Genomic DNA, 21855 nt, shown 5'->3' on the forward strand with positions numbered 1-21855 from the left:
TTGAATAGATTGTTTTTTATCCTGTACCACAGGAATTAACTGAAATGAGGGTCCACATGGCACTTAAATCTTTGTGTGGTGATATTTTATCTGCTATTTTGATGAACTTGATATACTTATCCTTGAGACAGTGCTGGCAACAGCAAAATGAACTATTTCAATGCAGGAAAGGATTAATGAATTCAGGTAATAAAAAGATGGATTTTAATTGCAGGAACAAAGGGAAAAAATCCTAACAGTAAGAACAGGTCAACCATTGAATCAACTATCTAGAGCGGTGGTGGGCTTCTCTTCATTTGATGTGGTCATGTAGAAGCCAGACAGTTAATTGCTAGGATGACTTACTTTGAATGCCTATCCTAAGCCAGGATTTGAACTTGGTAACCTAGATGGCATTTTCCAAAGCTATGACAAAGCAAGCATGCAGTAAATCTGACGAACTGCTAATGAAGTGGGCCATTATTACTTTATTGCCTTCTTGGCTATGCACCCATAAAGAAGAATCTGATTGTTAAAATTATTCTTCCTTTTTTTAACTAGTCTGCTGCTGCATCTGCCATGAACTTCTGCTTAGAAGCATACTATTTCCACTGAAATTTATGTGTGATTTTTGCATTCTCTTGAACTGCAATCTTTTAAGATAAGTTTCCCTTGCCCATCTTTGAGGTTCTGTGTTTCAGATATTGAACAATTCTGTTGTGTAGCTGGTTCTTGGCAGGCAATAAGCGAGACAGAAGGTTCAAAGAGGAACAGAACTGAAACAGAGGCTGCTGTGCAGCTACTTATATGGTTGGCCACCAGGTGGCGGCCAATAGGCTTAAAGGAACCCATTCCCACCCCAAATCATCCAATGATCATCTTGGAGACAGCAAGTCTGGCTCAGTCAGTAACCATTACACAGACACACCATTGAGCAACCTTAAGCAGCATTCAAACAGACACATGAAACAGTTCAAGTAAAAATCCCAATACATTACAAATTCCACAGTTCTTCCCCACACCCCAACCCACCAGACATTATTCTCTAAAGTTAACCTTGGTTTATCCAGAGTATAAATCAAGGTAAATAATTTCAGTTCAGATCTAAACATGTTTTTGAAATTATTTGATGGGTGCAAAAAACAATAGTTAAAACATGATTGACCTGATAAATGAATCAGCCCAGTATATAATAAGTCATTTTCTCTGTGAAATCATACTTTAGGTTTCTGTTGATAATTATGTTGCCATGGCAGGTAAAAACTATTCTAGCAGCCTTACAGATGTTTCTATTGTTTTAGAAACAAATGATACCAGACACTCTTTTATCACTGTAATCCAAGATCATGATGTTTAATAGAGCAATTGGGAATTAGGTGTATCTTCTCTTGTAAATCTTTTCATGGTCCTCACTTTGATGCAACAGTATGATTTAATGTTTTTACAGGTCATAATGCCCTTCTTAATTTGTGTCAGTCTGTTTTTAAGGCCTTAGGCACATTCAACCAGTCCAGAATGGCTTCTCAGCTGCCTTATTAGTATGAGATTATTTTCCCCTTTAGCATTAATTAAATGAAATACATTGATTTGTGCTGAGTCTACACAGTTTTGTATGGTTGCAAGGCTTAAGCAAGAGATTAGAGTATCGGAAAATGTTTCCAGAGCAGCTGTTGGGAATATCCATGTGGATTTCTTATTTTATTGCTTGTGCTTTTAGTAATAACTTTTGGAGGCTATAAATGATTCCATATAGTTGCAGGCAACACTAGTTTACGTTGTGTATTTTTAACATTTTAAAATGTCTTTTAATATACTATCCCAAGGCTATGAGACAGGAAGGCAAAATAAAATAAAATATATTTTAGTTGTTTGCTTTGCACTATACCCTACCCAATATGTAAAATTATTTACCCAGTTGTTTTTAAAATTATGTATTCTGCTGTTAGCCATTTCAAATATTTTATAAAGTTATTGATTAAATTAAATACACAATGAACCAGAACTGAAGCTAGTACAGTGTACCTGAATATTCAGTTAAACAATTCCTTTTTCCTGTGTCCCACAATGCTATTAATTAAACGAAAGTTTTATTGGAACCAGTGGAACAAGTCTCTAAAAAAGCATAGAATATAAAATATGCAGTAAGAATATTATCATATCATCTTTGTCTCCTTCCTTCCTTCCTTCCTTCCTCCCTCCCTCCCTCCCTCCCTCCTTCCTTCCTTCCTTCCTTCCTTCCTTCCTTCCTTTCTTTCTTTCTTTCTTTCTTTCTTTCTTTCTTTCTTTCTTTCTTTCTTTCTTTCTTTCTTTCTCTCTGTCTTTCTTGATTGTCCTCTTCTAGGCAGTTGATGTAAGAGTTTTGTTAAAAAGAATGCAATTTCTTTTCTTCATAGTACAATTGAGATCTAGCAGGATTTTTTTAAAAAAAAAAAATTCAGTGCATCTTCATCATGCAAATCTGATAAGACTTCCAATATCAATATTATCATACATGAATTCAGTGCTTTTTTTTCTTAAAAAAAGGTGCCAGAACTCAGAGGTGCTGTCACTGGGAGCGATGCCAGTGTCTGTAAGAACCCCCTCTTGCTATGGCGTCGCCACCTGTCCTTTCCACCCCCGCCCCTGCAGCTTGGAGCCGCAGGCCATGGGGATTCTCCTTCCCACAGCCGCCGTGGGGATTCCCCTCCCTGCAGTTGCTACGTCACAGCCCATGCTGAGCCCCCACCCCGAGCTGCTCCGAACCCCGACCCAGGGTTGTGTTCCTCGTGGCAGCGGTCTCCGGCGCTGAACAGCTGACGGCCTCTGGCCCCAGCACTCTTTCACTTACTGCCCCGTTGCTTCCAAACGCAATAAGTGAGCGAGCAAGTAGCATTTGAAAGCGTTTAGAAGTGACAGGGCAGTGAGTAAATGAGCAAATGGCATTTGGAAGCAGTAAGTGAGTGTGTGAATGAGCAAATGGCATTTGGAAGCGACGGGGCAGTAAGTGAGCGAGTGAGCAAGAGGCCTTTGAAAGAGATGGAGTCAGTGGGGGAGAGACTGAACAAGGTGCCTTTGAAAGAGATGGAGTGACTGGAGGCTTTTGTGAGCAAAGTGTGAGTGAGTGGAGGGGGGATTTTGCGAGCAAAGGGTGAGAGAAAAAGGGAAAAGTGAGAGGAGAAGGAAAAAAGAAAAGGCACTGACCTGACTTCCTCTGTTGCAGGAGTAAAAGGAAGCATTAACATTGAACCTCAACTTTTTACTTTTCTATAACATTATAACTAGCCATTTCTATAACAATAAATGAATAATAAATGAATCTAACCAATGAAAATTACCCCTTAATTCGTTCAATGTTTGTAGCTTCCTCAATTTGGTATATTGGGACTGCAATTCCTAGAATTCCTAGGTATCTGGGAACACATTTTCAAATTTCACATTTGAAAAGCCTGTTTATGGCATTATAATAAGTGCCTTAAATTTAAGGTAGACAATTGGATAAGCATGAAGGATTTTAGACATTCAGCTATAAATGGCATTTTCTTGCTTAGCAACCAGAGATACCAGATTCTAAAACCAGATTGTTTTCTTCTGTGATCTCTGTTTATGTACTATCTCTTTCTAAGTTCTAAGAATATACATCTGTATAAACATCTGACAGCCTATCCTCTAGAACATCCATCCATCTTTTCATTTTAATGCATTAGACAACTAACTTTTTCTAGCTGACATTGACTTTTTTATGCTTGTAGAGGTATGCTTGTTCAGAAAAAGTGAAAACATTGATTATTTTTTTATAAAAAGTTGGAATTGTAATTGAGCTGATATAATATGATATAGCAGAGTTGATAAAGCAGTGTAAATTGATTATATAATTGAAGAGAAGCTGAACCTTTCTTGCCAGAGTTGTTATCAGGCTTAATACACAGAAGTGCATACACACCCACAACTACATGTATGTGCATGTATGTGTGACCATGAATGGTTCCAGCATTTTCAAAATAGAAGATATGGGAAAAGTGAGTGAGTGAGAGAGAGAAAGAGATGAGATTCTTAACTGAAATGTACAAAGAATATGGAAGATCTATGCAAGGACTTAATGTGGTTTTGGGAACACTTCCTGACACATAACGTCAGCTGACACTTAGGGCTGAGTTGGTGTCTTTCATTTTTTTTAATGTGGCTTGTTTGAACCTGGAACAAATCTGTTGTTCTTTGTTGTTTTTGTTTCCAAAATTTTATTTCTTCTGAGCTAACGTATGATTCACTTTTCCGTTGGATGAACCATTTCTGTTTCTTGGACTTTTCCTTCTGTTATTTTGCTTTGTGAGGTTTTTTTTTCTTTTTTCTTTTTGGAGATATCAACTTTTAAATGCAGTGTGTTAAAGCAATTCAACACAGATTTTTCCTTTTTTTCACAATACAATAGCCTCTCATTATAGTTGACAGCCAGGGTTGCTAGCAATTATAAGGGCTGAAGTTAATTTAAAGGGATTTGATAAGGTAAATCATAGTCTCCTTTTTGATAAAGTGGAAAAAATGGGCTTAATGGCCCCACTGTGCATGGATTCATAGTTGACTTCAGAGTCATCCTGGTGAGATAGTCAGCATATAAATTTAATATTTTTTTTTCAAATGCCCCTATCAGGAATTGAATTTGAATGAACTTTCAGAAAAGCAAATATTATGTGCTGGTGGTACTAAGCTCCCAAAGATCTAGCATGGGATAAATGAATTCTTCCTAATAAAAATAACTTCCTGCCTTTTTGTAATCATCATTTCTTCCCTACAGCAATTTGAAAAGTAAAAAAAGTGAAACAAACCACTACTCTCTCCATACAGGGAAAATTCCTTGAGTCATACTTGGATATCCTATTTGCAAATACTATCTTACTTACCTAGTTCAGATGGTGTAGTTGGGGAGCTGGGAGGAGTGCAAAGTTCCTGCCTTCGCTGCAACTTGCCTGTGCAACATTTGCCGGCTGGGTCTTTTGGCGTGCTCAGCAGCAATTCCTATTGGCTTTCGAAAGCTAATAGCCTAGCTGACTCAGGAATTCTGGGAGTTGAAGTCCACGAGTCATAAAAGAGCCAAGGTTGCAATAGGTTTCGAAAGCCAATAGCAGCACAGCTTGTGCAAAAGCTTTTTGGGGGTTTTTTTGCAAAAAAAAAAAAAGATGCTAGAATGCCGTTCTGAATGTTCTATGAGAAAAAAAGCCCTGCATGAAATAGTGCTGAATCCACAGTAAATCATCATTAGAACACAAAAAGTAAAACTGACCATGATATTGTGACATGGAATGAGTTTAGTTGAAATGACATGGTCATATTTCATTGTAAATAAAAAATTGGGCAAGTTGGAAGGAAAAATAAACAATGAAAGTTACTACTCTATTATCTTTATTTTTTGTAATATATTTTATTAATTTAAAAAAACATAAATCACTTAATAATTGGTGAACAGTGTGTTGGCTGGGTTACATTTGTAAAACAATCATTAACAATTAATTTCTATAATCCATATTCCAAATAATAATATTAGCTGATTTCCTCTTTCTATCAGTATAATATTTTTTTTCTATTCCATCATTCTGGTTGCCTTATCATAAATCCTGTTACAATCCTTATTTTAGTTTATTTCTCCCACCAAATTCTAGATATTCTTACTAGTGAAGATTTTCTCAAAAAAATAATTACATTTACATTTACAAATTTAACTCTATTTTTTTTGTATAAGCTATCTCACACTTTTACATTTCTTAAGAAATAGATAAAACAATAAAAAAAACAGAAAAAGAAAGGAGAGCAAGAGTAAAGATGCATAAGAAATGACATACTATTTTAAATATATATCCCTCCAAAGCTAGTATATATTTATTTCCTTATTTCCTTATTGCCTCCTTAAGTAACACCAGCTGCCTGCAATTAGTGCAGGTTCGCATCCCACCATGCTCAAGGTTGACTCAGCCTTCCATCCTTCCGAGGTAGGTAAAATGAGGACCCAGATTGTTGGGGGCAATTAAGCTGACTTTGTAATAATTTAATTTAATTTAATTTATTAATATTTCTATACCGCCCTTCTCCCGGAGGACTCAGGGCGGTGTACAGGGCAAGAATAAAACACAGAAAAAAATAATGCCGCTGGGGGGGGGGCGAAAGCCCTAATAAGCAGGCATATACATAGAATGAAGGCTACTGCTAAGCTTGTAAGCCGCCCTGAGTCTTCGGAGAAGGGCAGGATATAAATGGAATTAAAATAAAAAATAAATAAATAAAATATTCCATATTATTTTCAAAATTCCTAGCACAGCAATCAGAAGTGGTAAAATCTTGGAGATACAACTTTTAGCATGCCTGGAAACAGCCAAACTGGGGGAAATGGAGAGAAAAAACACAATATATCCATGTGCTTAAGAACACTAGTTGTTTAGACCATTTCAAAAAGGTTTTGTCAAAAAGTGCTATATTTATTATGGCAGACTTGGTTGACACCATATTCTAATATTTTAATTCACAAGAGAGATTCTGTTGCCATTTTGTCTGGTGTTACCCCTTCTAATTCCTCCAGGTGTCATAACCTATGACTTGTCTACCAGCATGAAAAACTAGGGTAGCCTCTCTTCAGAAAAGAAGAGACAAAATTGCTGATGCAGAAGATCAGTTGCTGTATGCCGTTGAAGCCTTGGAGGCTAATCTCAAGAACAAGATAAAAGACATGGCACAGTTCAATTCATCATTTTGTGGGCTCTTGTGACAGACTCATGAATACAAATATTGTCAGGTGGATTGTAAATACCTTTGAAAGTCAAAGAAAATAAAAGAAGTGGTATCCTTGTCTAAAAACCTGGAAAAGGCAGAAGATCAGTATCTTCTGTGTGGAGTTCCATAATTTCTACCTTATATTTCTATAAATCTTTGTTCATATGAGTGGGTTTCAATTGTTCTTTATAAGGCTGCTGTGTCTTTTCAGAATGTGTCCAGCTTTATATATGATTATGTTTGTACTATAATTTTATTTACAGTGCCCAGGTTTGCCTTTGATGTAGGAGTGATATAAAAGACACAAAAGATAAAACAACAGAGTGATGTTTTGTTTTCCTGTGGAAAGGTTAACATCTACTTTTTCAATTTTTTATTTTTGTTATTTAGAAAATTATCTCTTCAATGTACTAGGATAATTACTATTGACCTTTGATTTTCTATTAGACACTGCTGATAAGATGAGCCTTTCTTTTGATCCTATCCAGCTTCATTAGGGGAAAGAATAATAGTGAATGATGAAATATAAAATACTTCATAGTTACTGTCTAAATTACATGAAATGATACTCATTTGAGATGCTCTTTTGTAGGTTCTGAATCGTCTCTGCCTTATTATTGTCAAGGACATGTAAAATGTATCAAAGGCAGGCACGTGAATTTTACCATGTTTCCTACTGAGTGAGTGTGCAGCTACTATTTAAAAATATACCTCCTTTTCTTCTTGTCTTAATGCACTCCATTATTTTAAGCAGTTAATTCCAAGCTTCCAAACACACTGCTTGCTTTTTTCATCTAACACAGAGTTCCCCATCATTTCTGGCTTTGTGGACCAACCAGTGGTGGGAATCAGCCAGTTTGCACCACTTCAGCAGAACCGGTAGCTATTTTTTTGTTGCCCAGGCCCAGAATGGGCTTCTGGAGGCGACATCCACACAGAGAACCAGTTGTTCACCTATTTGAATCCTACCACTGGGACCAGTGGAGTTGGGGAGAAGGGATGGTTACATATGATTGGTGGGCAAGCGCACACACACACACAGCTCCATTTGCACAAGTGGCAAGCACCCATACCTGGTGCTTGTGAATATGGAGCACACGCACTCACCTGCTTCTTGCACAAGTGGGGGATGTGTGCATTCAGCCACCACTTCCACGGTCTGGTTCTGAACTGCTGAAGGGTCAGTAGAGGGCTGTAGCACAAGGTTGGGGACTGCTGATCTAAAGTATTCACACACACATAGACACACATATCTTTACATACATAAATAGAACAGACAGGTGGGTATCTGTCTTATCACATCCCAAGTATCCCTTACTTTCCTGAATGAATTATATTTTTATAGTGATACCTAGCACAGTTCATTTCCTCAAGAATAGTTAAAATTACTTTGTATAGAAACTGATTGGCTTATTTTAGAGTTGGGGATATAGTTTTTTCTTTCAAAATCTTCTTGGTCTTTATAAACCATCCTTTTTTCCTCTATTATGGCTGATTTTTTAACTGATTAATATTCCATTTAAATTAAACTTTTCCCTCTGTTAAGCAGACCTCTTTGCATGTGTACTTCTCTGATACTTCTGATCTATCTCTGACTCTCTTTCTGTCTGTCCTTTATTTTAGCTTGTTTTTCTTTGTTTCTGTGGTTGCATATGTACAGTATATTTTCAGCATAAATGTGGAAAGACATTTGCCCAAAGAATGAGAGATGTATGGTAATTCACCAAATGTACGAAATTTAGATCAGAAAGTTCAGAGTTAGATGTACTTTGTACAGCAATAAAAACATAAGCAATTTTGCAGCAGCCCAAATTTATCATGATGTCCAATATAAGCATCATATTACTATTTGATGCTCTAGTGTTCTTTATTATGAAGCCCAATGCTGGTTTGCTTAAGGAACCAATCCCAGTCTTAACAGTCTGCATAATCCCTATTTAAACAATCCCTTGATTGAACTATATGGGTTCAAGCTAATGAGAATTGGTCCAAAATCTCTGAAACATACCAAAAGGTTTCTGCAGGAGCTTCAAAAAGTCAAGATGGTAGTCACAACCACATGATGAAATCCCTATTCTTTTTTGTGTGTGCATCACAATCCTGCTGGATGCCCTGCTGAAGTTGAAAGGAAGAAAATCAAACTGGACATTTGGGAGTGTTGAGAATTTCCTCTCAAATTCTTTTTGAAGAAGGACAGAAATGGAGAGTTAATTTATTTTAAGGGGAGGTGTGTATGTGTTTCTTTCACTTTTATTTTTAGGAAAAAATTGGTCTTGCATACATTTGCCCATAGGATTACAGGGTCTATCCACTTTGTGCAGCTTTTTGACTGTCAGAGATCCATAGAAGATTGTATTGTTACCTAGCAGTCAATTCCTGATAAAAAATACAAGGACAAGAAGTTATGTGTGGAGAGCCTTTTGGAATTTCACCACAAACAAATCATTTTAATTGTTTCAAACAAGGCATTAAAATCTGCCTTTGTCAAAGGCCAAAAGATTTTCTAAACAAATATGAAGGACTCTAGTAAGTAGGATTTGGCCCTGAATTATAAACATGGTTAGCTTGTCACTAAATAAAATGTCAAAACTCAGTATTTAATATGTATCATTGTTCTTCAAATCTGTTTAATGAGACAGTTTTATGATGATGCATTAGAACTGCAACAAAAATTAATATTTATTAGAAGTCACTACAAATCGTAGAATTATTATTTTATTTATTTAGTGTGTGTCTTTTGTCCTTGCCCAGAACATTTGCTGTCATATAGCACTGTCCCATGTTGACTTTTTTTTAAAATGCATTTCTTTACTGCCAGACATCTGGCTTTCTGGCTCCTGATTGCTCTTGTTAATCACAGGACAAAAGTAGATCTATGTAATCCTCTCATGAGGAAGGCCTCCTTCTTGAGAAAACAGCAAATCTAATCATTAGCATGGAAACTTGGTTTGTCCTTTTCTTTTGAGTACTGTATGTGGCCTTGTCTTCCATTTTCCAATCAATGATCAGGTTAATCTAAGTCTGGAATGGCAACACTATGGTAATTAATGCAACAGATGGATCAATTTCTCAACAAGCAAGATAAGCACACAGGGAAAAGAAATACCTGTTGGCAGGTTCTAACTTAGGCACCAGAGAAATGAAAAAGAAGCAGACAAAAAATAGAAAGAAATTTAAAACAGCTGGAAGCTTTGCATAGGAAACTGAGTGGGCTCTGGTCTGTGACAATGTTTGAAGCAAAACATTTGAGATGTATCCTGCAGAGGCTGCGAGACTCAAACAGAACATGTAATGCTTCAGTTAAGCAATTATGTAGAGAGATGCCAAATCTGTGCAAATTCCTGCTACTGTGTTATGTTGAGCCTTCTTCTTTTTTTGAATAGTGCAGATTTAGCTAACACAAATAAGCCTAAGGAGATAATTGATATATACTGATTTTTCAGTCTTCATGGGTATATAGTTTTTCACCTTCATCCTCCTGTAACTTATATACATGGATGGGATTCCATGTATTTCCCCTACAGTCTATTTATTTCAGTTTATAGGAGTAGTCATTTAAACCAATGTTTTTGAACCTTGACAACTTTAAGATGTGTTGACGTCAACTCTTAGAATTCCCCAGCCAGCATGTTAGCTGAGGAGATCTGGGAGTTGAGGTCCACCTATCCTAAAGTCACCAAAAACTGTTGTTATGATTGTAGGTTTGGTATACAGCTCTACAAATTCCACCTGACTACTGTTGGCATATTAGACTATGATCCTGAAGTAAGTAGGGTAGCCTTCCTTTATTAGTACCTTCCATATCTCATGGACTACAAATACCATTTTGTTATATTGCTCCTTTTTTAATAAAAGGATAGGTAAGATCTAAGTTCTTTCCTCCCTCCTGAATTTTCTACACCTTGGATTTTACAAAAAAACCACCCCAATAATAACAATAACAATAATAATAATAATAATAATAATAATAATAATAATAATAATAATAATAATAATAATAATGGCATTCATGTAAGACTTGAAGGCTAGCTAGTCAGATCAATGTAAATGGAACACAGGATTGTGTGAGAAGTGTAAGGAAGATTTGTGTGTGTGTGTGTGTCTGTCTATGTCTTTGAGTCAGTGTTGACTCCGGATGACTACTGGGAGTCTGGGACATGTCCCTACAGTTTTCTTGACAAGATTTTCAGAAATTTGCCATCATCTGCCTTCAAGTTCACTTTGTGCCCAAGATGCAGTTGAACTCATCATCTCCCTCAGCTTTATGTAGAATATTAGCTTCCAGGGAAAAAATGGATGATAATATGAGATTTATTAATAGTCTCGTAATGAACAGGAAAAGTAAAAACAATTGAAAATAGTTTAGCCTATTTAGAATTCAGTTCAGTTTTGACTTCTAGAAGCCCATAGAGATTTTTTTTCCCATTGCCTTAAGAACAGAAGTGTTCTTGCTGGATTTTTCCAATTGAATTCCTTTTTCGTAGAAGACCTTTGTTTCGTAAAATTGGAACTTAAGTGGGTGACCCGCAACATTGTTTTCTATCATCAGCTGCTTCAGGTTTGAAATAGATTATTGTGTACCGGCAGATTAGATGAGCTCTTTGTTAATCTAAGTTAATAATCCTTCTGAATGCCTTTCTCTGGATTTGATCATGATGTTGTTTGGAGGAGTGAGCATCTGTTTCAATTCAAGGCTTCTGGCTGCATTTTCATTCTCTTTCTGTGGTCCTGCTGACCTACAATTACATGTGCCCGCTATCCAGCCCAAGGACGGCCATGCGTCATTTTGTGTTGTTCCCAACCAAGTAGTTGTTAATCAACATTTCTATGCCAGCGGGCCTTTTGAAGGCCATTGAGAAAATTCAGCATTTTTTCTACAGTCCTTATTCAGACTGATAAAAAGAGAATTTGCTAGTGAAACATATTTTAAAGGAGAAGAAAATTAAAATGACATTCTCATGGGTGGAAGGTGTGTATGTGAACATGCTGCCTTTCTCTGTGCAATATTTTCTCCAGCAATCTGCTGCCTTTCTGCCTTCCCTTGCTTCAGTTAAAGCCACCAGACTTTTTTTAAAGAGTAAGAGGTAGGGATAACCTGGGAAGTTTTAAGATTTGTGAAAAGATGCAGCAACAGTAGCATCCAAACTTCCAATAATTAAGTAATTTCAAAAACACCATCAAGAGAAATCTGAAATAAGATTACTAAACTCTCTGAGACTAAAATAGAAGTTCCCTTCTCATCAGAAGAAAATGTTTCAGAAATTGCAGTGCAAATTTCAGGACTGCTCTAGTTCTTTTACTGCAGTAGCAGGCACCTTAGAGTTTCTACAGAAGTTCTCAAAGAGTAGAGCTTAAATCACATGGGGCATATTTAACATGCATGAATTAACAGCCAAGTGTTAAGAAGTGCAGAATGACATATATTTGCTTCATATTATTTATTTAAGCAATTTTCCAAAGTAGAAAACAATTTTCATGTCACTTTTCAGAGAGATTTTTTGTGAGATTCAATGAGCAAAACTGCTTCATTGGTTGCCTAAAAGCAGCACCTACGTAGTTAAAATTAAAACTCCTCCTTTTTAAAATAAATAAATACAGGATTTTGTCACATGCTGAATTAAAGCAAGATAGATCCCTGTTCCTTTGATGACAATGTTCATCAGTTGAAATGTCATCAACTAATAAAAGCTGCTCATATGACCATTTGGGCATGTGAAAAGATCATTGAGCACTTCCTAAGGGAAAAAAAGTAGTGCAGCAGATGATAATTAGATATCTAAACTCTATGGAATAAATTTTCACCCATGAGAAAATGTTGTTATATCTCCTCAACCCAGAGTGCACGTAAAAAGAATTTGAAGCTGGACAGTCCAGTCCATTTTTTCCTCTGCAAATTGATACTCAAAATTTGTTGTTGAATTATTAGTTTATTAATAGACTAATAAACCACATGAGAAGCTAAAAGTGACCATCTTAGAAACCAAGCATATTAAATTGATTTCCAGGGAACAACAATATTTTAAACTTTAGCAAATATTGAAGTTGCCTGGAACATGCTGATACCTCCTTTTGGTTTCTCAGATGTTCACTTTTAGCTACTAATATGGTCCAAAGTAATCATCTGTGCGGGGACACCATACCTACAACAACATATGAGTATAAATGTATACACATTTCTAAAAGGACAGGGATTTAGACTCTCATGATAAAACAGGGTTGTTCTTTGATCATCCTAAGTGCCCAGTGCTTAGCTTAGTAGCAATAGTAATAGCACCTAGACTTATATACTGCTTCACAGCGATTTACAGCCCTCTCTGAGCAGTTTTACAGAGTCAGCATATTTCCCCCAACAATCTGCATCCTCATTTTACCAACCTCAGAAGGATGGAAGGCTGAGTCAACTTGAGCTGGTCAGAATCAAACTTGTGAACTGCTGGCAGCTTGCAGAAGTAGCCTGCAGTACTAAATTCTAACCTCTGCACCAACATGTCTCTAATAGTACTATTAACATCACCTTTAAAATTTTGTCAATTAGAGCAAATTACTTGCTAATCCTTCAAAGGAATTATTCTTCATCTAATACACAGGGTAGATGGCTGTTTATCTGGATGTAGCAGATCAGTCCCTTTTTACAGTTTTAATAGTGCATGCAAAGTGTGAAAACTCACTAAGTTTTAAGAGGATTAAGCACATTTAGAAAACTGAGTAGACAAATGCATGTTGTTGATAACCCTCTCTGGAGTGGGAAGAGCAGAGAAGTAGAGCAGCAACCTCACTTGGATGGTATTTTTATTCACATGTAACTATGGAGAGGAATGGAGGGGGAGTGATGTAATGAGAGGCAGGATGTTAATTACATTCCAGCTGTCAGAAAAACAGAATTGTAGATATTGGAGGAGCAGAAATTCTAATAAGATACCATGCAGGTACCCAGATTTTACTTTGGCATTGTCTCTAGAGGTGTGTATCAGCTTCTCTACTGAATTTTAATAAAGCTTTAATGATGAAGGAATTTCTTCACTAAGAAAGTCCTGTCAAATCAGTTTGGATCCTAAAACCATAGAAGATGGGAATTTTTGACAGCTGTGGTCCCAGCACGTCTGAGGGCATCACACTGGCAAGGCTGCTGTAAACAAACTGTCAATTGGACAGGGTGAAACAATTGTGTATATCCTAGAATTTTAGAATCTGATATCAGCCAATGAAACTGTTCCAAGTTAGATGCAGATCACTAGAAAACATTAGAGAATAAGCTGGGGGTGACCAATTTAGCTGACTATAAGAGGAGCTGGCAAACTTGCAGAGACCAATATCAATTATTAGTCAATGAAATACAAACTTCATGTTCCACAGGAGTATCACTGGCTAAGGTCAATGTCAAAAGAGAGCAGTAACTTTCATGCATGGCTTGTGGGCTTATGGGAAACACCCACTTGGAAAAAAAGAATGTGGGATGAGATGGACAATTAGGTGTGGCCCAGCAGGGCTTTTGGTTATTGTGAACTTGTGTGTCCATTTCTCTTTACTCAGGTTACATTGAGGAGGCTTGCATCATTCCATGTCCATCAGACTGCAAACTCAGTGAGTGGTCCAATTGGTCTCGCTGTAGCAAATCCTGCGGAAGTGGAGTGAAAGTCAGGTCTAAATGGCTCCGAGAGAAGCCTTACAATGGTGGAAGGCCCTGTCCTAAGCTGGATCATGTGAATCAGGTAAATGAACTCTACCACACCATCATCAGTATTTCCAAGAATGAGACCTGCTTCTCATTAAAATGCCTAGATAAGAACATTTCTTAACCTGGGCAAATTTAAGATGCATGCACTACAGCTTCCAGAATCCTCCAGCCAGTGTGCTAGCTGGGGAATTCTGGGAGTTGAAGTCCACACATCTTAAAGTTGCCGTGGTTGCACCACTATATAGGATCATATTATATTGAGCATCCAATAGAGGACCAATTATTTTTATTGCCTACATCAAGGGTTTCCTTGAATATCTTTCTCTTTTTTGATGTCAACAGAGATAGTATCGTTGGCTTATATTAGAGCTACAAATCATGTAGATTAATCAATGTTTTGCCTAACTGACCAGCTAAAATGATTTCTCTCAAAAAGAACAAAACATATACACAAAATATGTCTACTTAATATATAAAATCTGATGATGGTATTCTTCCATTACTCTCACCTCAACGTAAAAATATTTTCTGAGATTATTCTTATGATGCATCATCTAAACATGCCTTCCGTCATCGGTGCTGTTGTTCAATGCAGATAAAATTAAATAGTGCATTAGAACCTATTATCTAATGATCATTTAATTACATTTAAAACAGGCCTCCTTTGTATCACTTTGCTGCCATTCCAATGAAACATGATTTAATGGGTTTCACAAACCAATTGTCAGAATTTATTTTTATGTGAAATAATGTGTATATATCCATGTAAAAGAGAAAGAGAGAGGAAACCTCACTCCAACACAGCATAGCATTTCCAACATAGAGTTATACTTAATAACTCTAAACTAGATCCTAGTTTAGGGTTCTGTAACAGATATCCTGAGCAATGGTTAAAACGGTAAGCATGGCAATAATGTTTCTCCTCGTGCAAAACAGTTGAATAGGGGAAAACCGTCTCTGTGTATCTTCTCAATCTCCTTTTATATCCATCTTGAATGTTGATTGATTTGCATATTGTTCAACAAGTGAAATGTCCAAGTTTATATTTCCATAAATTCCCTTTCACGTAGGAGAGAGAGATAAACAGAGGAGGCACTGTTAGCCATTCATGTACTTTTGTTGAATGCCTTTGTGTTGACATTTTGCAGGCTGAGAAGGAAATGGCTCCCTGATTTGATTTTCCACTTAAGGGAATGTAATTAGTTCTAGGTATAGAAGATAATATTAAATTAATAAAGCAACATTGTAATTGAATGTAATATGAAATACAACTGAATGCGAAAGTTTGAAGCCATCCAAAAGTGAGATGGTATGGAGACAGAAATATTTTAATAGAATGATTTCAAATATTTTTTTTTACTTTCAAACTGCATGGTTCATATTGAGAATTGAAGCATGTGCCAAATATCAAATGCACCAGATATCAAAGTAATGAACAATTAGATAGGCACATATTGAAGCTTCTAAAGTTTATTTCTACAACACTACTGCTCTCTTGTGGCAGAACACTATATTGCTTATTATAAATTTAGATTTAATTTTTTTATTAGAAAAGTTCATCCCTATTAGCCTTTGTAAACTTAATACCTTCCAAATTTCATTTTACTTCAATTCTCAAACAATATTAGAGTTGAATTAGAATTTTAGATAGATCAAAAGATCTAGAGAGTATCTAAAGACTGGTCCAGATACATATTTCAGTCTCTCATTGTTCTAATGTTTAAGTGTTTCCCCAGAGTATATACTTAAATATCTGAAAGTTGCAATTTTATTCCTGTTATTTTATAATAATTGTTTACCATTTAGTGAAACTAATGCAAGATGGAATTCAAAACAGAATTTAGCAAGGAAACGGTTACAGGCATCTTTGGATCAAAAGGATACTTAAGTAAAATGAATGAAGAATCAAGAACTGTGTTTCTCAAACTTGGCACTTTAGGCTGGGTAGATTTCAACTCCCAGCCAGCTATGCTAGCTGCCTCATGCCAGCAGGGTAATTCTGGGATGTGAAGTCCATACAGCTTAAAGTACCAAGGTTGAGAAACACTGATTTAGTGAATGAGGGTCAACACATCCCCACACAGATTCATCAACTAGTGTGTTCAGTGAGAAGACCCAGGGCAGTGGCTACAATGAAGAACAGTGGAAATGTTTCTCTAAATCAGTTACACAAATGTATGTAGCTTTCCAAAGATGTAAAAGACTTTTAAGTTTCACTTATGGATGGAAAAAGAAATATAGACATAGCACAAACCCCAGCAGGTCTATGCAGGATACCTTTCACGTGTATATCCTATCACCTTTTTCTATAGTAATAAAACACACAAAGAAATTGCTGCTGGTTCTGTAGCTGCAACAAAATATTTAAAAAGATCTGTCCAAATCATGAGAAAATCAGATGATTGTGTATCTACTGCACTGCAGTGTCCGGAGACCTTGAATGCTTAGATTATTTGTTAAAGTTTCCTTTTGTTAAGTCTGTAATTATTCTCTAACTTGTGGCAGAGCCAGGCTGCAGAGAAAATACAATTAACTTGTCCTACCTCGAATTGAAAAAAATGAACTTGTATACAAGCCTGTGATTGTACTGAAAACAGTGCACAGAGACTGTAACATCCTTTGAAAGAAAAGTCAGGATTAAAAGATGATATCTGGCTAAAGAGCAACTTTAGGAACTTTAATTTTTATGCCTCTAACATGTTACTGATTTAGCCCAAGAAAATTGGTGAGTCTAACTGTACAGTGGTAAAAAGCAAAGGAAAAGCAATATACAGCAATGAGCATATTTTTTTAGCATTTAGAGTGTTTTATTTTATTACTGATAGATTTCTGAAAAGAAACAGATTTATAGCCAGTTGTAATCAAATCTGAAGACTGTTTTTATTATTATTATTATTATTATTATTATTATTATTATTATTATTATTATTATTATTATTATCATTATCATTATCATTATTATTAAATTTATTTATTGCCGCCCATCTCACTGTGGGGCTATTCTGAGCAATTTACAACAGTAGAATGTAAAATGATAAAAATATAAGTAAAACAATGAAAAAAAAGAAAAAGAAAGGAAGAAAGAGAAAGAAAGAAAGAAAGAAAGAAAAAGAAAGAACAGCAATATAAATTAAAAGCTGGGTGGGAAGAGAGAAGAATGCTGGGGCGGGGACAGGGAGGTTTGCTAATCAATCTATGGTAATAGCCACCTCCAGTGTGATATTCCCCCATTGGGTCCCCAGGCAAACTAGCAGTACAAGTTCTTCAGACTCTTACAGAGGGACAGGAAGATGGGAGGTAGACTTCGCCCCAGGGGGAAGCATGTTTCAGAGGGCCAGTGCTGAGGAAGAGAAAGCTCTTCTCCTGAATCCCACCAGAGTTCCTTGACTGAAGGGATTCTTAGAAGGTGTCCTCCACTTGCACAAGTGGGACAGGCTTCTCCTAGAGGGATGAGGTGGTTCATTAAGTAACATGGATTCATGCCAAGGAAAGCTTTAAAGATCATAACCAATACCTTGAATTGATCCGGAAGCAAACCAATAGCAGTGTAAAATGGGCCACTCCAGGTGGATTCAAAGCCTGAGCAGGCTGTTGCAGTCTGCGCCTGCTGAAAATTCTGAAGGTACTTCAAGGGTATCCAAAACTGTTAGTTGCTGTTTTCTGACATTTGCAATCCATATTTTTTCCCCCTAAAGCTTTTCAAAATCATGTTATTCATGCCTTTCTATTTTCTCAAGGGTGAAATCTTTTCACAATATAGACCAGAGGTGGGGAACTATGGTGCCTTTATGACTTGTGGATTTCAACTTCCAGAATTCCTGGAAGTCCACAGGGCCATAATTCCTCACCTCTGGTATAGATGCAGAACAGACTTTAGGGAGAGAAAGGAGAATCAAAAAGGGAAGATGACAGCCACAGCCATGTGTTGAAACCTTGCCCCTTTTACATATGGCGATCTTCTTGACTTTTATTTTTTTGCCCTCACCCTCCAAATCTAATGCGCCTCAGGATGCTGGGAGAGCAGTTTCCATGATCGCACAAATTAGTGAGGTGGAATCTAACATAAATGCAGGGCAACAGGTTCAAAAAAGAAGATGTGGTTTTGGAATATGAAACAGATAACTTTTACAAAAACACGTTTATTCCATAATATTTCAACATGTATTAGAAAAATATTTTTGGAGCTGTAACTTACTGTGCTCCTCTGTTATTGAGAGGTTTTTTTTTTCATGGAGCATAGCAAATAAAAAAAATCTCCAAAAACATTCCTGCCTTCTGTTAAAATGCAGTTGGAAATGTTCTTAGCCTTTGAGAGCACCTTTTGTCTGAAAGTTAATTAAGTTACAAGCCAAAAGAAGGAGATAGCCGGAAAAATAGTTTAACCATTTCACTTTTCACCCAATGCAAGTAGTCCTCGATTACAATGGTTCATTTAGTGACCATTCAAAGTTACAACCGCACTGACCAAAGTGACATATAACCATTTTTCACACTTAAGACCATTACAGAATCCCCAAGGTCACATGATCAAAATTCAGTCTCTTGGCAATTGACTCATACTTATGACGGTTGCAGTGTCCCGTGGTCACGTGGTCCCCTTTTGCAATCTTCTGACAAGCAAAATCAATGGGAAAGCCAGAGTCACTTAACAACTGTGTTACTAACTTAACAACTGCAATGAATCACTTAACAACTGAGGCAAGAAAATTTATAAAATGGGGCAAAATTCATTTAACAACTTTCTCACTTAGCAACAGAAATTTTGGACTAAAATGAGATCATAAGTTAAGGTCTACTTGTACTTCGAAAAGGTAGCACAGTTCAATATAAAGTGACATAAGCAAAAACAACAAAACTAAATGTGTTCAGTTTACCACTCTGAAGTAACTGCCTTTTTGTAAATTTGCTTTGCTTCCTAACTATTGTTTTTATTTACCTTGCTCATTCTCTTGTGCTCATCGTCAACACCTGATCCAGGCTCAGGTAAGAGGCTGTGAAACTGATGCAAAACCCACGCATGATTCTGGATCAGATTTAATTACTGTGTGCAGTGTTTGTCTTTTGCTTTAGCTTCTCTATGAGTCTATCTGAATGCTAATTTAAAATACTTCTGTGTTTATATTAGTCACTTTTACTAGGCAGAAATTGGAAGGCAAAAAGCAATCATATAACTGGGATGAAAAATTGGTTGCATTGTTATTATTAATCATTACTGCCTTTGATAGATGAAGATGATCCATGAGGACCCCATTGAGGAATGCTCTAATGCAGGGGTCTCCAACTTGGAAATTTTTAAGACTCGTGGATTTCAATTCCCAGAATTCTTCAGCTATCAATGCTGGCTGGGGAATCCTTGGATGTGAAACCCACAAGTCTTAAAGTTTGACAACTTTAAGACTTGTGGGCTTCAAATCCAAGAATATGGAGACCCCTGCTCTAATAGCCCTGTGTCCTTCCTACTCAAATAACTAATTTTGGTATATAAGATTTAAAATTAAAAATGTCACTTTAACAAGATAACCTAATCAGTCACACCCACTCTTCACTCAGAACAGACTAGAAGGAGTTGCTGATAACACTGTTTAGTACAACCACAATTATTTATCTGTTCTAAAAGGCCAGGAAAGTTGGTAGGTCTGCGTCATACGGGGCCCTTTGTATGCAACCAAGGATGTTTTCATCTCTTTGCAGCTGGCCTCTATTTCCTATTTCACTTATCCCAATTGTACCTGTTTAAAAATACTAGTTATGGTGGCAAAACATGTATATTGGATTTCTTCTGACTGGTGAGAACAAAACAAAATAAAAATACTACCCAATTCATACTGTTACATCCAACCAGATCTTAAAGGAAGGATCACATTCTCATTTCCATTAGTCAATAGCTAATTTAAGTGCAATCTCTATACTAGGGGCCCCCAACCTCCAGTCCATCAACCAGCAGAGGCCGCGGCATATCAGAAACCGGGCTGCGCAAAGAAGCAAAGCCCCATTGGTGGGATACAGGCAGCATGTGAAACCACGCCTGCTTCAGTCCTGCTCCAGGAAAAACCTCTCTCCACAGAATTGGTCCCTGATGCCCAAAAGGTTGGGGACTGCCGATCTATACCTAATCAGAGTTTTTTAAATCCAAGGCCATGTGGAAACATATTGTAGTTATGACCTTGAATCAGTCCAAGGTTACATAAAAATCCCTATCCCATTGATTTAACGATAGGAATAATGGTACTCAACAGAATAGTGATGATGAAAACTTGATCTCAGTGGGTTTTATCCCTGTAATCCCTACTATTCCATGTTTTGTCAAAGTAATGATTTACATATTCAAGTAAATCATGGTTTCACAAACAGAAGGCACAACATGATTTTTAATAGGATGTTGAGCAGTCATTTACCAAAAAATTAAATGCCAGGATTTCTGCTAAGAACAGTAAGTTCTCATTCAAGTAAAAATCTTATGGGTTTGTAAGTGGCTGAAGGTAAATGTAGGTGCTGAGCAACTAAAAGTGGAATAATAAATGAATACTAAATAAATGTGAGACTGTGAGACATCTTGCTAGAAATCCTATGATTCATTCCAGTAGATTCTGTGTTCCTTTAACTGTACAAGGTGAAAAAGGAACAAAAGATACTGAAATCTTGCTGCTGTTGCCCAACATGATGGCTCACTTGGTGCATGTAAAAGAAATGGGTCAATGCATTTAGGAAATCCAGAGTTGAGAAGGATTGTAAGAAAGGTAAGAAATTGGTTTCAGAAAAGTGAAGTGAAACCAATTCAGAAACAGAAAGAGTGAATGGCTTGAAATTACCCCATCTGTAACCTAATCAACATTGTTGGATTGCTATGCACACCTATGCTTGCTTGCTGATGTTGCTATGCATGCCTTGTAACTTTGAATAAATGATAGTTACAATATTGTTCCAGTTCTCCCTGCCTTTATCCTTGTCTACAGGAAGCAAGCTGATTTTCTGTCTCTGCATTCCAGGTCTATGAAGTGGTCCCTTGCCATAGTGACTGTGGTCAGTATATAGGAATCACTGAACCCTGGAGTGTCTGCAAAGTGACTAATGTGGACTTAAAAGAGAATTGTGGAGTGGGTGTGCAAACCAGAAAAGTGAGGTAAGTTAAACTTTTATTACATTGGTTATTTTTGGAGGAAAGAGCAATTTCCTTCTGCAAGGTTTGGCATGCTTATTTAAATAGACTGGTTTGTTAAGGCTATGTAATAATATGAAAGCTTTCAGTGGTCAGAGAATTTTTATGGATTTCCCACTACAGGCAGGATCATCATGTAAGGTTCTCTTTGAAGCTATGCCACTACATAGAAAACTTTTTGATTAACTCAGATACATATTGCTTTTTTATTTTTATTTTCCACTTAATTCAATGCTGGCCTTTCTACATAGAAAGGATCTAAATATAGTGTATAATTATTTTCAGCTGCATAATTTTACATCTATTACATCTA

General features: G+C 36.6%; 1 protein-coding gene across 1 annotated transcript in view; it reads left to right on the forward strand.

The window, feature by feature from the left end:
- Positions 1–21855, forward strand: part of THSD7A (thrombospondin type 1 domain containing 7A) — a gene marked incomplete at both ends in the record, with an annotated part of 206302 nt that overhangs the window by 157694 nt on the left and 26753 nt on the right. The window contains 2 exon segments of the mRNA XM_083377963.1: positions 14242–14420; positions 21373–21506. Of these exon segments, the coding sequence (XP_083234089.1) occupies positions 14242–14420; positions 21373–21506 (313 nt within the window).

Source organism: Vipera ursinii, assembly GCF_947247035.1.
Source record: "Vipera ursinii genome assembly, chromosome: Z".
Taxonomy (NCBI): domain Eukaryota; kingdom Metazoa; phylum Chordata; class Lepidosauria; order Squamata; family Viperidae; genus Vipera; species Vipera ursinii.